This window comes from Haliotis cracherodii, unplaced genomic scaffold, assembly GCF_022045235.1.
Source record: "Haliotis cracherodii isolate W230 unplaced genomic scaffold, xgHalCrac1.p SCAF_2, whole genome shotgun sequence".
Taxonomy (NCBI): domain Eukaryota; kingdom Metazoa; phylum Mollusca; class Gastropoda; order Lepetellida; family Haliotidae; genus Haliotis; species Haliotis cracherodii.
Genome location: NW_027266275.1, coordinates 20,432,729 through 20,450,894, shown reverse-complemented (window position 1 = coordinate 20,450,894; position 18,166 = coordinate 20,432,729). Strand labels below are relative to the sequence as shown.

The 18,166-nt window shown below is 42.1% G+C and overlaps 1 protein-coding gene across 5 annotated transcripts in view; it reads right to left on the bottom strand.

The window, feature by feature from the left end:
* LOC139467399 (radical S-adenosyl methionine domain-containing protein 1, mitochondrial-like) overlaps window positions 1-18,166 on the bottom strand; it is a 32,245-nt gene that overhangs the window by 10,956 nt on the left and 3,123 nt on the right. For 2 of the 5 annotated variants that reach the window (XM_071248946.1, XM_071248948.1), the window contains exons 2-8: window positions 15,554-15,759; window positions 14,656-14,708; window positions 13,963-14,069; window positions 11,653-11,785; window positions 9,150-9,195; window positions 2,113-2,174; window positions 172-277 (exon numbers count right to left, since the gene is read on the bottom strand). In XM_071248946.1, coding sequence (XP_071105047.1) covers window positions 172-277; window positions 2,113-2,174; window positions 9,150-9,195; window positions 11,653-11,785; window positions 13,963-14,069; window positions 14,656-14,708; window positions 15,554-15,712 — 666 coding nt within the window. In that variant the 5' untranslated portion in view covers window positions 15,713-15,759. Of the gene's footprint in view, window positions 1-171; window positions 278-2,112; window positions 2,175-9,149; window positions 9,196-11,652; window positions 11,786-13,962; window positions 14,070-14,655; window positions 14,709-15,553; window positions 15,760-16,501; window positions 16,634-17,541; window positions 17,592-17,786; window positions 17,872-18,166 lie in introns of those variants that run through there. The other 3 variants (XM_071248945.1, XM_071248944.1, XM_071248943.1) reach the window with 3 other exon arrangements.

Here is an 18,166-nt window from a genome sequence, read left to right as displayed (position 1 = left end):
TTGAAATTAGTGCCGTAAAGCTCGAGAAAGCTGTCTTCTGATTGCTCATTCCATTGGTCGATCAAAGTTCGCGCAAGGTCGGTCTGACGTGACCCGTAATGGGATGTCCTCAGATCTTTGTTTAGCAGTAGCAAGAAGTAAGATCTGATTTTAATGAGATTGTACACATACTTGTCGGAGCTCAGCTAGCCAGGCACGAACAGTCTGTCCTGGAAGACCAAACATCAGATCCACAGACACACGGCCGGGAAACAAGGCCTTACCCTCCCAGATACACCTGCAAAATGGATGGGTGAGATGGTGAGATGGGTGAGATGGTGAGGTGGGTGGTGAGACGTTAGCGTACCAAGGGTTGTTGTTTGTTGTTAAATGCTGCACTCAACACCATTCCAGCTGTAGGATGGTGGCCTGTACATAATAGAGTCTGGTGAGTGAGTGAGTTTGGTTTTACTCCGCTTTTAGCAATAATCTAGCAATATCACTGCAGGGGATACCAGAAATGGGCTTCACACATTGTACCCATGTCAGGATTCGAACCCGGGTCTTCGGCATGACAAGTGAACTCTTTAACAACTTGGCTACCCGACCGCCCCTAATAGAGTTTGGACCGGAGTTTGAATTTATGACCAACAATCCATGTCACTATTAAGTTGCCTTGTACGCCAAGCATAGTATTCTAGGGACTTATTCAAACTTGAAATCCCCAGGCAGAAACAGAGCGAATATGGTTTCATGCCACTTTAAGCAATGTTCCAGCCTTGTCATGGCAGGAGTACACCAGAAGTGGTTCACACATTGTATCCGTGGGGAATCAAACCAAGGACTTCAGCATGATGAACAAACAATAAAGGCACACAATAGCAAAACCTTCATCCCTCTACCGTAATGAACTTATCCAAGCAATAACATTGTCAACAAAGAATGAATAATTTTAGACGTGTAGTAGGCTTGCAGTTTATTTTATATATATGAACATAGTAAAAATTGGATAATAAATATTTGATACTTCTCACAATGTAAAATCCAAGATTTGATCACCAGATAATCTTATTACCCATATATATAGTTTATTATAATCTCCTACTAATTTTGGAGTTCCTCTTATTCTTGTTCAGTCTAGTTCTAGCTGGAACTGCTCACTAGCTTCCATGGGGTTTAGATAACACTAGCTTGACTATGAACACAACTATAGTTTTAAAGGATTAATAACTTATGACTTCGCACATATACTGGGTGTTGAGAGGAAATACCAAGCTGCAGTTTTAACATAAATACCCCACTCAGTCACAGTAAACTGACTCCGAGCCGACAACTCCTTGTTTTAACACCTTAATGCCGAGCACCAGGCAGGGTACCAACAAGTACCATCTTTAAAAGTCGTAAAGTATGATGCGGACGGGGATTGAACTCTTACCTTCCAGACACTCTAACACTATGCCACGGGGGCGGTCTCTCCATAAATGAACAGAAATGTTGTCAAATTATAGTGTCCACACTATTTCACTCTTTGTGCACAAGCACCAAAAATTTGAATGCCGACAGACTGTTCTGATAGGTGTAGAGTGCTTCACATAAATCAAATGTTGACAGGCCGAATGTGTGCACTCATTCGTCGTCACTCACCCCTTTCCATAACCTGTAAGATGACTCGTCCCCCTATCGATGAGTGTCATGTGCGAAAATATGACAAACCAATCAGAATGCGCGTACGATTTCAAGTTGTTCATCAAAGAATCACTCAGAAATAATTGTGATTTTACATATGTCTTGCATCTAAAAATATACTAAGACACAGTTAAATGTGTTCAATCATACAGTATAATTCCGCATGTCCAGGTGTGCTTTATATTGCATCTGAAATATATATAATATATGGGGAAATACATGTGAACCCTTACGCAACGAGTTGACAATAGTTTTAGATATGCCCGTTTGCGCTAAGACGGAATCCGGTCGCAAAAATGGCCACGAGAGGGGCACGAGTTGCTATTTGGCTTGTCCCGGAATAACGAGTTGGTCATGAATGTGTGTGCACTGTCAGCAGCATGGATAACGTCATACCTCTCATAATTTAAACCTCTACCACTCTGCCAGGTCAAACCACCAGCTCACCTTTCAGCCTCCTCCACAGTGTGGTCCCTGCCCAGGACGGAGAGGTTGTCTTGTCTCAATGACTTCAACAAAAGAATAGCATTTCTAAGGTAAATAATGAAAGGGTAACTGTTCACAGAGCAAGGCTATGTTAAAGAACCGACCTTCATTTCCCTCATAGCCCTTGGACAGGTAACTGTAATGGGGATGATGCAGGGTTCAACAGCAATATTCACAAAATATTACATAACTACACGTTGTGAGTAGTGCAATAATTAATAATGTGTTCCAAATACTTCTGGCACATGTAGTTTGCTGCAAAGAATATATATAATAACATCAAACTTGCTCCCATGAATAAATGTCAATATTCATACCATGACAAACTTTACTGTTTAGTTTCATCTGATTTTATGCAATATTTGGCAATGCTGAGATACAAACAATCAACAATGACATTTTTTACAATGATGCGAGGTGAAATAGTGAATATAATTACAGTTTCGTAAGCTTAATGTGGAGGGAAAGACCAACATGACCACTTTCGTGCAATCCTCATGCACAGGTATAGAGCTGAGAGACATATATAATATCATTATCTGAGAAAATCTAAGATTCAAACACACAAGCGCCTCAAACATTTGGACCACCTGTGACCCCTCCTACCACTCAACAGTCAGTGTGAACACCTGTGTCCTCTCCCCCCACTCAACAGCCAGTGTGAACACCTGTGTCCTCTCCCCCCACTCAACAGCCAGTGTGAACACCTGTACCCTCTCCCCCCACTCAACAGCCAGTGTGAACACCTGTACCCTCTCCCCCCACTCAACAGCCAGTGTGAACACCTGTACCCTCTCCCCCACTCAACAGCCAGTGTGAACACCTGTGCCCCCTCCCCCCACTCAACAGCCAGTGTGAACACCTGTACCCTCTCCCCCACTCAACAGCCAGTGTGAACACCTGTACCCTCTCCCCCACTCAACAGCCAGTGTGAACACCTGTGCCCCCTCCCCCACTCAGTCAGTGTGAACACCTGTGCCCCCTCCCCCACTCAGTCAGTGTGAACACCTGTGTCCTCTCCCCCACTCAGTCAGTGTGAACACCTGTGCCCCCTCCCCCACTCAGTCAGTGTGAACACCTGTGTCCTCTCCCCCACTCAGTCAGTGTGAACACCTGTGCCCCCTCCCCCACTCAGTCAGTGTGAACACCTGTGCCCCCTCCCCCACTCAGTCAGTGTGAACACCTGTGTCCTCTCCCCCCACTCAACAGCCAGTGTGAACACCTGTTCCCCCTCCCCCACTCTACAGCCAGTGTGAACACCTGTGCCCTCTCCCCCTACTCAACAGCCATTGTGAACACCAGTTCCCCCTCCCCCACTCTACAGCCAGTGTGAACACCTGTGCCCTCTCCCCCTACTCAACAGCCAGTGTGAACACCTGTTCCCCCTCCCCCACTCTACAGCCAGTGTGAACACCTGTGCCCTCTCCCCCCACTCAACAGCCAGTGTGAACACCTGTTCCCCCTCCCCCACTCAGTCAGTGTGAACACCTGTTCCCCCTCCCCCACTCAGTCAGTGTGAACACCTGTGCCCCCTCCCCCACTCAGTCAGTGTGAACACCTGTGTCCTCTCCCCCCACTCAACAGCCATTGTGAACACCTGTGCCCCCTCCCCCACTCAGTCAGTGTGAACACCTGTTCCCCCTCCCCCACTCAGTCAGTGTGAACACCTGTGCCCCCTCCCCCACTCAGTCAGTGTGAACACCTGTGTCCTCTCCCCCCACTCAACAGCCATTGTGAACACCTGTGCCCCCTCCCCCACTCAGTCAGTGTGAACACCTGTGCCTCCTCCTCCCACTCAACAGCCAGTGTGAACACCTGTGCCCTCTCCCCCCACTCAACAGCCAGTGTGAACACCTGTGTCCTCTCCCCCACTCAACAGCCAGTGTGAACACCTGTGCCCTCTCCCCCAAATCAACTGCCAGTGTGAACACCTGTGCCTCCTCCTCCCACTCAAGTCAGTGTGAACACCTCTGCCCTCTCCCCCTACTAAACAGTAAGTGTGAACACCTGTGCATCCTCTCCTACTCAGTCAGTGTGAACACCTGTGCCCCCTTTCCCAATCAGTCAGTGTGAACACCTGTGCCCCCTCTCCCAATCAGTCAGTGCAGGGGTCCGGAAAATTTAAAATCCCAATCGGACATTTACATTTATGCCACGCCCCCTTCAAACAGCGTGTTTTAGTACGACATTTTTACACACAAATTACAAGTTGTTACGTATTCATAATATGATGAATTATGAATTGTTTCAATTTAAATTGTTTAATTCACCGGACAATTAAAAACAAATAATATCATTTTAGATATATATGGAAAACATACGTTTGTTTCTGTTATAATAACGATCTGTCAACGTTGTGAACGGTCTAATTAATATTCATGAGTCTGCTCAAGTGTATGCGTTGTAACATTTGGATCGAGACTATTATCCCATATTTGGTTATCACGTGACCTCACGGGAAAATTGTTTTTTTTAAACTAAAGATTATTTAAAAACAAGACAGATAATATAATCATAAATCATAAACTATCGTTGATAGCAGTAGTTATTTGAATACTTTTTCATCTGTACTTAATTATTGACCATAAAAAAATTTGATATCGATTATCCGAGAAAGCAAAATGGCGGTCAATCAAGATTCAATATACGACTAGCTACTGAAAACAATAAAATCTACAAATCCTCGTTGTATGTCAACAAAGTGAAAGTCATTAGCCACGACTTACAAAATGATCATTCAGACTTTGAGGGTTTGGCAGATCCGCTCGACTGATCTGCATCGGTCGACTGGCTGTCGTCATGCTTTCGCTGCTTGACTGAGGTTACGTATCGTAGCATTGTGAGGATAATGAGGTACATCGATGATGCAAGGTATTTATGTACAGTTGTGAACACATTTTACTCAAATCAACAAGATGTTCTCAGTAATAAATCCTCGATTAATCAGTGTCAACTCAGTTTATTGCCTATTACAGTGATTGACCGATTGGACTATCATTCTAGGTACGATGTATTTACAGCAATCAAAACAAACAAAGCTTGTCAGTGTAGATAATCTTCATTGTGTTACAACTGCAGACAGAAATTGCTCAGTCCTAACTGTTGATCATGTCCGGTCAAAATTTAAGAATGTCCGGACAGAAAAATTTAAATGTCCGGTAAGCAATATTTTAGACCGGACATTTGAGATTCCCAATCGGACATGTCCGGCGCATATGACGGTTTCCGGACCCCTGAGTCAGTGTGAACACCTGTGCCCCCTCTCCCACTCAGTCAGTGTGAACACCTGTGCCCCCTCTCCCAATCAGTCAGTGTGAACACCTGTGCCCCCTCTCCCACTCAGTCAGTGTGAACACCTGTGCCCCCTCCCCCCACTCAACAGTTAGTGTGAAAACTTGTATGTGCATTTCCACATGCTATGTACAGCATGATACTGCAGACCCATTGTGTTCTATGTACAGCCTGATACTGCAGACCCATTGTGTTCTATGTACAGCATGATACTGGAGACCCATTGTGTTCTATGTACAGCATGATACTGGAGACCCATTGTGTTCTATGTACAGCATGATACTGCAGACCCATTGTGTTCTATGTACAGCCTGATACTGCAGACCCATTGTGTTCTATGTACAGCATGATACTGGAGACCCATTGTGTTCTATGTACAGCCTGATACTGGAGACCTGTTGTGTCCTATGTACAGCATGATACTGCAGACCCATTGTGTTCTATGTACAGACTGATACCGGAGACCCATTGTGTTCTATGTACAGACTGATACTGGAGACCTGTTGTGTTCTATGTACAGCATGATACTGCAGACCCATTGTGTTCTATGTACAGCCTGATACTGGAGACCTGTTGTGTCCTATGTACAGCATGATACTGCAGACCCATTGTGTTCTATGTACAGCCTGATACTGGAGACTCATTGTGTCCTATGTACAGCCTGATACTGCAGACCCATTGTGTTCTATGTACAGCATGATACTGCAGACCCATTGTGTTCTATGTACAGCCTGATACTGGAGACCTGTTGTGTTCTATGTACAGCCTGATACTGCAGACCCATTGTGTTCTATGTACAGCCTGATACTGCAGACCCATTGTGTTCTATGTACAGCATGATACTGCAGACCCATTGTGTTCTATGTACAGCCTGATACTGGAGACCTGTTGTGTCCTATGTACAGCATGATACTGCAGACCCATTGTGTTCTATGTACAGCTTGATACTGGAGACCCATTGTGTCCTATGTACAGCCTGATACTGGAGACCCATTGTGTCCTATGTACAGCCTGATACTGGAGACCCATTGTGTCCTATGTACAGCCTGATACTGGAGACCTGTTGTGTTCTATGTACAGCATGATACTGGAGACCCATTGTGTGCTATGTACAGCCTGATACTGGAGACCCATTGTGTCCTATGTACAGCATGATACTGGAGACCTGTTGTGTCCTATGTACAGCCTGATACTGGAGACCCATTGTGTCCTATGTACAGCATGATACTGGAGACCCATTGTGTCCCATGTACAGCCTGATACTGGAGACCCATTGTGTCCTATGTACAGCTTGATACTGGAGACCCATTGTGTTCTATGTACAGCCTGATACTGGAGACCTGTTGTGTCCTATGTACAGCCTGATACTGGAGACCCATTGTGTTCTATGTACAGCCTGATACTGGAGACCCATTGTGTTCTATGTACAGCCTGATACTGGAGACCCATTGTGTTCTATGTACAGCCTGATACTGGAGACCTGTTGTGTTCTATGTACAGCCTGATACTGGAGACCTGTTGTGTCCTATGTACAGCTTGATACTGGAGACCCATTGTGTCCTATGTACAGCCTGATACTGGAGACCCATTGTGTTCTATGTACAGCCTGATACTGGAGACCCATTGTGTTCTATGTACAGCCTGATACTGGAGACCTGTTGTGTCCCATGTACAGCATGATACTGGAGACCTGTTGTGTCCTATGTACAGCCTGATACTGGAGACCAATTGTGTTCTATGTACAGCATGATACTGGAGACCTGTTGTGTCCTATGTACAGCCTGATACTGGAGACCTGTTGTGTTCTATGTACAGCATGATACTGGAGACCAATTGTGTCCTATGTACAGCATGATACTGGAGACCCATTGTGTCCTATGTACAGCCTGATACTGGAGACCTGTTGTGTTCTATGTACAGCATGATACTGGAGATCAATTGTGTCCTATGTACAGCATGATACTGGAGACCAATTGTGTTCTATGTACAGCATGATACTGGAGACCTGTTGTGTCCTATGTACAGCTTGATACTGCAGACCCATTGTGTCCTATGTACAGCCTGATACTGGAGACCTGTTGTGTTCTATGTACAGCCTGATACTGGAGACCTGTTGTGTCCTATGTACAGCATGATACTGCAGACCCATTGTGTTCTATGTACAGCCTGATACTGGAGACCTGTTGTGTCCTATGTACAGCCTGATACTGCAGACCCATTGTGTTCTATGTACAGCCTGATACTGCAGACCCATTGTGTTCTATGTACAGCCTGATACTGGAGACCTGTTGTGTCCTATGTACAGCCTGATACTGCAGACCCATTGTGTTCTATGTACAGCCTGATACTGCAGACCCATTGTGTTCTATGTACAGCATGATACTGCAGACCCATTGTGTTCTATGTACAGCATGATACTGCAGACCCATTGTGTCCTATGTACAGCATGATACTGGAGACCTGTTGTGTCCTATGTACAGAATGATACTGGAGACCTGTTGTGTCCTATGTACAGCCTGATACTGGAGACCCATTGTGTCCCATGTACAGCCTGATACTGGAGACCCATTGTGTCCTATGTACAGCCTGATACTGGAGACCCATTGTGTCCTATGTACAGCCTGATACTGGAGACCCATTGTGTCCCATGTACAGCCTGATACTGGAGACCTGTTGTGTCCTATGTACAGCATGATACTGGAGACCCATTGTGTCCTATGTACAGCCTGATACTGGAGACCCATTGTGTCCTATGTACAGCCTGATACTGGAGACCTGTTGTGTCCTATGTACAGCCTGATACTGGAGACCCATTGTGTCCTATGTACAGCCTGATACTGGAGACCCATTGTGTCCTATGTACAGCCTGATACTGGAGACCCATTGTGTCCTATGTACAGCCTGATACTGGAGACCCATTGTGTGCTATGTACAGCCTGATACTGGAGACCTGTTGTGTCCTATGTACAGCCTGATACTGGAGACCTGTTGTGTCCTATGTACAGCATGATACTGGAGACCCATTGTGTCCTATGTACAGCTTGATACTGCAGACCCATTATGTCCCATGTACAGCCTGATACTGGAGACCCATTGTGTCCTATGTACAGCCTGATACTGGAGACCTGTTGTGTCCTATGTACAGCCTGATGCTGGAGACCCGTTGTGTTCTATGTACAACCTGATACTGGAGACCAATTGTGTCCTATGTACAGACTGATACTGGAGACCAATTGTGTCCTATGTACAGCATGATACTGGAGACTTGTTGTGTCCTTTGTACAGCTTGATACTGGAGACCAATTGTGTCCCATGTACAGCATGATACTGGAGACTTGTTGTGTCCTATGTACAGCTTGATACTGGAGACCAATTGTGTCCCATGTACAGCATGATACTGGAGACCTGTTGTGTTCTATGTACAACCTGATACTGGAGACCAATTGTGTCCCATGTACAGCATGATACTGGAGACCTGTTGTGTCCTATGTACAACCTGATACTGGAGACCAATTGTGTCCCATGTACAGCATGATACTGGAGACTTGTTGTGTCCTATGTACAGCTTGATACTGGAAACCAATTGAGTCCCATGTACAGCATGATACTGGAGACCTGTTGTGTTCTATGTACAGCATGATACTGGAGACCAATTGTGTCCTATGACACACACAGGTTTGGTGGAAAGTAGAATCAAAGCTCATTACCTGTACTCCAATAGAAAGTCGATTTACACCTGCATCACAGAATTCTCTGAAAAAACAAGTTATTCGCGATTAGGGTTGTGTAGTAAAAACAGCAACTTGTTGATGTGTAACTGTATGTTAAACAGAAATGTGACATGTTCAAAATAATTGTAGAAAGTAATGTGATGTGTTCAACAGTAATGTGATGTGTTCAACGGTATAGCAATATATTCAACTTTAATGTGATCTGTTCAACAGTAATGCAATATATTCAACAGTAATGTGATTTGTTCAACAGTAATGCAATATATTCAACAGTAATGTGGTGTATTCAACAGTAATGCAATATATTCAACAGTAATGTGATGTGTTCAACAGTAATGCAATATATTCAACTTTAATGTGATCTGTTCAACAGTAATGCAATATATTCAACAGTAATGTGATGTGTTCAACGGTATAGCAATATATTCAACTTTAATGTGATCTGTTCAACAGTAATGCAATATATTCAACAGTAATGTGATTTGTTCAACAGTAATGCAACATATTCAACAGTAATGTGGTGTATTCAACAGTAATGCAATATATTCAACAGTAATGTGATGTGTTCAACAGTAATGCAATATATTCAACAGTAATGTGATGTGTTCAACAGTAATGCAATATATTCAACAGTAATGTGATGTGTTCAACAGTACTGCAATATATTCAACAGTAATGTGATGTGTTCAACAGTAATGCAATATATTCAACAGTAATGTGATGTGTTCAACAGTAATGCAACATATTCAACAGTAATGTGGTGTGTTCAACGGTAATGCAATATATTCACCTTTAATGTGATCTGTTCAACAGTAATGCAATATATTCAACAGTAATGTGATGTGTTCAACAGTAATGCAACATATTCAACAGTAATGTGGTGTATTCAACAGTAATGTGATGTGTTCAACAGTAATGCAATATATTCAACAGAAATGTGATCAGTTCAACGGTAATGCAATATATTCAACAGTAATGTGATGTGTTCAACGGTAATGCAATATATTCAAAAGTAATGTGATCAGTTCAACGGTAATGCAATTTATTCAAAAGTAATGTGATCAGTTCAATGGTAATGCAATATATTCAACAGTAATGTGATTTGTTCAACAGTACTGCAATATATTCAACAGTAATGTGATGTGTTCAACAGTACTGCAATATATTCAACAGTAATGTGATGTGTTCAACAGTACTGCAATATATTCAACAGTAATGTGATGTGTTCAACAGTAATGCAATATATTCAACAGTAATGTGATGTTCAACAGTAATGCAATATATTCAACAGTAATGTGATGTGTTCAACAGTAATGCAATATATTCAACAGTAATGTGATGTGTTCAACAGTAATGCAGTATATTCAACAGTAATGTGATGTGTTCAACGGTAATGCAATATATTCAACTGAAATGTGATTTGTTCAACAGTAATGCAATATATTCAACAGTAATGTGATGTGTTCAACAGTACTGCAATATATTCAACTGTAATGTGATCAGTTCAACGGTAATGCAATATATTCAACAGTAATGTGATTAGTTCAACGGTAATGCAATATATTCAACAGTAATGTGACATGTTCAAAGGCAATGCAATATATTCAACAGTAATATGATGTGTACAAATGTAATGCAATATGTTCAACAGTAATGTGATCAGTTCATCAGTACTGCAATGTATTCAACAGTAATGTGATCAGTTCAACAGTAATGCAATATATTCCATAGTAATGTGATGTGTTCAATGGTAATGCAATATATTCAACAGCAATGTGATGCGTTCAACAGAACTGCAATATATTCAACAGTAATGTGATGTGTTCAACAGTACTGCAATATATTCAACAGTAATGTGTTATGTTCAACAGTAAGGCAATATCAGGGCTCAAATTCAGGAACTTGATTTGCACCAGACAAATAGGCTGCACCCTGGCCATATAAATTGATCAAAGTTGACGCATACACATGATAGATGCATAAACTAGTCTGAAAAATAATATCTCAGATGTCAGTTGGATGATGTCAAGCCCAAGAAAGCATGACAAATTACACATACACATTTCCAAAAAGTACTATGCCGCTTCTAATTGTATTTTAGTTATATCAATGAGTGAATAAGTGAGTAAGACTTATTGCTGCATCAGCAAGATTGCAGCTATTTGTGGCAACAGCTATTTCAAAGAGAATCTGGGATCTTAACTCCAGATCAGGAGATCCTTGTATGGATAAGGGAGGCAACTCTTCACATCAAATTGTAACACCAGACAACTGGGTCACGTATGCTCCCTGCATTCAAGTGGATAACAAGAGACTCTGCCAAAATGGTATTTGAGACTTTTAATATATCCCTACACTTCTTGCCAACACTTGTCAAATTGAAGTCATACTTTAAATATTTTGACTGTATTCTTCAAAAGGCTTTATAAAACGGTTAAAGTAGACATTGTTCATTATCAAATAATTGGACAAAACTAACCTCAAGCGATTTGTCTCCAGAGATGTTGGATTGGCCTCAAGAGTGATCTCCCCTGAGTCAGGCAGTGTTACCTGTGCTTTGACTTGACTAATGATACTTGCAATCGTGTCTGCACTTGCTAAACTTGGGGTCCCTGGGGCAAACACAGAGAGAGGGAGTATATCCCATCAGCATCATGGCTCCGGACACTCAGAATAGTCATATTCTACCCCAATCTCATTGAAATCAGATCTGAGTTCTCGCTACTGCTAAACAAAGATCTGAGGACATCCCATTAGGGGTCACGTCAGAACAACCTTTCATCCGACCATTCAGAGAGTGGTTTACCAGATCATGAAAGTGACAGTCGGAATGTGATTTCTAATCATGCAACCTTGAAAATTTTAACACGGGGTATTCTGAACGATAGTTACAGGTTGAACAACAGAATTCATACAATCTAGGCTATTTATTAGCCATGTCAGAACGTTCTTTTGTTCAGGTTTCAATTTTTTAATAAAATATTTGTCAAAATATGTTTCGAAGCGTAGTCACCAATTTGAAATTAGTGCCGTAAAGCACGAGAATGCTGCCTTCTGATTGACTAATGTTGACTTCTTGTCAGTCCTTCCATTGGTTGGTCAAACTTTGCGCAAGGTTGGTCTGACGTAACCCGTAATGGGATGTCCTCAGATCTTTGTTTAGCCGCAGGGAGAACTAAGATCTGATTTTAATGAGATTGATTCTACCCAGGAGCAGGATTCAACCCTGGATTGCGTGAACAGCAAATGCTTTAACTACCCAAATAAAGATAGAAATTAACCCAAAACATCTACTAGCCAGAATAATGATAACAAAAAGCCATACCCCCAAAAATGTTTGAAATTTTACCAACCCTGAGGATACCTTTAACGTTAAGAAAACAGGCAGGCTGGTGAATTCCACCCCTCTAAAAATAAGACTTGCTTATTAAAACTTCAAATAAATATTCATTAATGACTTTGCTCATCTTGTTATTGTGGGCAAGGCAACAGCTAGATCATAACAGTGAGTGAGTGAGTGAGTTGGGTTTAACGCCGCTTTTAACAATATTCCAGTTATATCACGGTGTCAGCTTAATGTGGGAGGAAAGCCCGAAGTGATGCAGGTCTCAGACGTTTACCACTTCGGTGAAACCCACGAGCATGGGTATGGTGCTGACAAACCTAGAAACATAATCGGGGCGAACCGGGATTCGAGTGAGTGAGTGAGTGAGTTGGGTTTAACGCCGCTTTTAACATTATTCCAGTTATATCACAGCGTGTCAGCTTAATGTGGGAGGAAAGCCCGAAGTGATGCAGGTCTCAGACGTTTACCACTTCGGTGAAACCCACGAGCATGGGTATGGTGCTGACAAACCTAGAAACATAATCGGGGCGAACCGGGATTCGAACCAAGAATCATAGGTTTCTGGCGTGCCCAAGGGACGCAACTCTGCACAGCGAATCACAGCGCCTTAGACGACTGGGCCACCTGTGCACCCCCCTAGATCATAACAGCCTGTACACCAGGGGTGTTACAAATCACCAATGTATCAATACATAGTGACCTTACACCTGGCAATACAACACACAACATGCCCACTCATGTATCAATTAATATTCTATTTTGTACGGATTTTCATAAAGTAATATTTATGAAGGTTTGCAATAATCGGGCCTGACAGATACTCAGAATATCTTTCATTCCCATATGATTGCATGATACTATTACAACAAGTCTGAATTTAACCCATGATGCAAGAAAAACACAAACTGGTTGATAGCAACAATAATTTGTCAGCTGGGCTTCAAGGAACACGGAACATTTCATACCAAAAAAATGAAGCATTGTGATATGTATCATATTGTGGTCCATTTAATATTTGTTTCTTTGTTGTTTAATGCTGCACTCAGCAATATTACAGCTATATGACGGCGGTCTGTAAATAATCGAGTTTGGACCAGAAAATCCAGTGATTGACATCATGAGCATAGATCCACACAATTGGGATACAATGACATGCATCAACCAAGTCAGCGAGCTTGACCACCTGATGCTGTTAGTCGGCTCTTACGACAAGCAAAGTCGCTTTTTACGGCAAGCATGGGTTGCATAAGACCTATTCTACCCTGAATCCTCACAGGTCGGTTCGTATAATGATTTGCATCGAAATGTGAGGTAGGCGTATGGTTACATCCATTCTGTTAATGTGTTTCAACTTAGAGCATCACATCAGGGTTTAAAACTAAAATTTCCAGAAACTCTATGCATAATTAGCTAATATGACTTGAACAGAATCTATGTTCCTACCTCCTCCAAAGAAGATTGATGCTATGCTGGACACGCCACTGAGCCTGATGAGAGTTTCAGTCTCCCTCACAAGGTTATCTCTCATTCTCTCCTCGTTGACATTGCGACTGGAACAAAACAATAAGTCTAATGACACCTTCCTGCTTGGCAAAGTGGCGAGGAATACAGGGGTGAGATGAGGTGAAATTGAGTTTAACATCGCTTTCAAGATTATTGCACTTATATAGAGACATGCATGTGTGTGTGGTTGGGTTAGGTCAAATAGCGTGCGTGTGTGTGTGCTAGTCCTGACTAAAGCCGATTTAAAGTGCTAGATCACTGAGACCATGCTACAGTTTAACATGAATACCCCAGACACAGGAAGCTGACTCCATGGTGACCAGTCCTTGTTTTAACCCCTTAATGTGGACACCAGGCAGGGAAACAACAAGTACCATCTTATAATGACTTTTGGAATGACGCCGCCTAGGATCAAGCCACCCACCTTCCGCTCTGTGGGAAGACACTCAATCCACTGGGCCTTCATGAGGCAGTTCGAGGAAAACAGGGAGGGAATGCTTTTGTACACTGCTTTGAACAGTACAAACAGCGACCCATGAACATTCCCGAATTTATTATTTCTGTTGCATGTTTACCATTTCTGCAGCAGTGACTGAAACCTCTGCTTCTCTTCAATGTCCACTCAATACTTACTCGATATACTTGTTGAAGTTGCAGTACGTACATCTTCTCTTGCAGTAAGGCCACTGAAAACACAATAGATTTCAGCAGTGGGTGTAATGATTCACAGTGCCAAAGTTTCGTATTGACAAATCACTTTTCTATACTAAACAATGCATGTATATACAAGGGCAACATGTGCAGACGTTTCAAGAGACTCTCTTCACAACAAACAGTCTGTACCTAGTCTGACCTAGACATAATAGTATTACCGGTACATTGTTTCTGTTGAGATTTAGAAGAAGTTCAATGCATGTGTATTTGGACAATGATTAGTTGCCACAATTGTAGTACTATTTACTGTAAACAGTGGTGAGAAAACTATGATATTTAGATGCCTGTATTATCTGTAAACTTCTTAAATAGCATGGAAGGATGTCAAGCATTATAGAAACATGTGGAAATATCATGTGATGTTCAAGTGACACTGGACTGGTTTGGCACTGTGTGGAAATTGCTGGAAGCTTGTTAGACTATGTACATTGGGCAGCGTGTGCCTGTCATCTCACATTTCATCTGACAATACATCAAGACCAGCTTTCGTGTGAAGATCACTTATCACCCCTGATTCCCATCCTAGTCTTATCTTGGGAGCTTGACCACTGTTGCAGATAGATGAATATTAATATCACTTTTTGCTATCACCACTGCCATCATACTTTGTATTTGATACTGCCAAAGAATATTGTACTACAACTCTATTGCATACTGCCATAGCAATTGCTGTGCAGTAATTTGTATTGACTTTTAAACCTAGTTAATTGTATACCATTTGTTGGTTGCTTGTTACTTTCAAACTAAATCTTTTATGCACAGATTTCTGGGTTAACTTATTGTTTCAATATGGGAATCGACACGTAACAATACTTACATGGACATACAATGCTGCACTCCTTTCATATTTTCGTTCCTTTTTTTCCACATTTACTTTTTCGAGATGTGACAGTTTTAACGACTGACTGTCATTGGCCGAGACACTGCAGAGACTCCTCCTACACCGGTGAATGACGGACAGGTGTTTTGATCTCATTGTTTTACTATTTTTTGTTCAACAAAACTGCCAATTCAGCTCTCATCCTGTAATAAAGAACCAAGCATAAATTTCCTGTGAACATGCTTGAGTGGTTTTGAAGTTTGATATGCATCTTATGATAGTATAGAAGATCAACATCTTCACCATCTTCCCAAAGGCAAGTGAGTTAACTGACTATAAAAGTCCAGTTTCCACCCTTTCCGAACTAGGCTGGTATTATGGAGTTACATTTTGGCTGGACAAACGAGTCTATGCATAGTCCAATCAAAATCGCGCACCGAAATCGAAATCCGGTTCGTAAAGTGTCATGCAGATTTCGGTCGACTGCAGGATTTGCAAAGCATGTGTATCGCTAACTCGTTGTCAACAGATGTTTTCTAAATCTTTTCATGCCTTTAATCAAGGTGCTCACGTGATTTGATGCACTTTGCGATGTAAGACTCATTTTATTACAATATAGATCTTGATTATCAATCAGATCGTCATGACTGGGCGCCACCGTTTTGTTTGAAGCAAATGCAAGTGATACGAGAGGTTGAATCTGACTGGTCAATAGGAGAGGCATAGAAAGGACATAACTCGTGATAGCCACTGGTGGCTCTACGATCGAGCCCAGGAATTCCAGCCTAGTTTGGCAAGGGTGGAAACTGCACTTTTAAAGTCAGTTAACTCTCTTGCCTCGGGAAGATGCATCTTCACTAGCAATGTGATTACTTGGTACCATGTATATGTTTTCATCTGTGCATTTTGTTTAGTCATAAACAGTGAATACCACTAATAACATACTCAGATTGGCACTCCCATGAGATGAAAGTGAGTTGGTTGTCACCGTGGTGCCCAGCTACTGTATCTGCATATTGCCTAGTATAGCTGTTTAGTGTGGTTTCATATTCAATTGTGAAAATTAATGAAATCATTAATTTGAACACTAGGACAGTGTTCATTATATTCCAGATGACACTAGTTATTCAGGAAACTAGATTTTATCAGATTGGGTGCATACTGGGATAAGACCAATTATGCCACAATGATCTTTGAGTTTTCATTTGTGAGTGAGTGAGTGTGTTGGGTTTAACGCCGCTTTTAACATTATTCCAGTTATATCACGGCGTGTCAGCTTAATGTGGGAGGAAAGCCCGAAGTGATGCAGGTCTCAGACGTTTACCACTTCGGTGAAACCCACGAGCACGGGTATGGTGCTGACAAACCTAGAAACTTAATCAGGGTGAAACGGGATTCGAACCCACAATCAGAAAAACCATGCAGTAATTGACATCATGAACATCGATCTATAGGCAAATTAGGATACCATGACATACATCCAAGAGGTATAGAGATGTACATCTTTGCATGCATCAACCAAGTCAGCGAGCCTGACCACCTGATCCCGTTACAAGCGTGAGTTTCTGACCTGAAGGACAATTCTAAACGTAGAGACGTGTAAGTTTCCCTAAGACCGAAAATCAGTGTTGGATCATAAAGCGAGAATCACCGGAGCGTGAGGCACTGTAACGGTATAGCGAGACAGCGGTAGCACTATAGCGCGGTTTTTGACTGAATGGAAGAGCCGTTGCCTCATTGAGCTCTATTGCTCAGGTACTACTACCAGAGACCACCATAAATGTTCCATGTTAACAGCAAAGTAGAACATAGTCCATCAGAGCACCCGACGTTTTAGCATTCATATTCATGTACCAAACCATGCATCCTTGCCTCCAGAGTCTGAAAAAATCTCTAAAAATGTGTTTCTAACCCAAATCGAATACTTTTATCTGACATTTCATTTTGAAATTTACAGCGTAAATGAGCTGACATCAACGTATTACCCAAACATAACAGTATTAACACACACTCAGCACCGATGCACGTTCTTATCATTCTCTGAAGTGTCCGATATCAAAGGGGCATAACTCTATTCTAATAACGGATTGCGTGCCACTACACAGTCACTGATATGTATTATCCATTTTCTTACATTTTGCTGGAGATTAAAAAACTTTAGGACATTAAAGAGCTTTTTTTCAATTTTTCATAAGGCATTATACTACATAATGATCAAATGTTAAAACACCTTTAGGATATTCTGGATGACTATGTGTCAGTGTGACACTGCTCCAAGAAATGAACCGATCTGAATCCTATATGTGGTACCATTATACCTCCATTAAATCATAAGAAAGGTAAGACAACCCAAAAAAGTACGAGAATCTGTACTATAGTACTCTGTGCAGCGAATTCAGACTGGGCCACCCGTGCCCCCAAATACGAACGAACGGCGACAACTGCAGCTGTGCAGCGATTCCCATTCTGCAAAGGTACGTAACTCTACACTGTGAGATTATGCGCCTTGAGAACACTGGAACATCTATGTCCCAAATACCCTGTGAAGCGGCGCGAACAGCCGACCAATAAAGCCCTACTAAAATGTTCATAGTATCACAACAAAAGTAA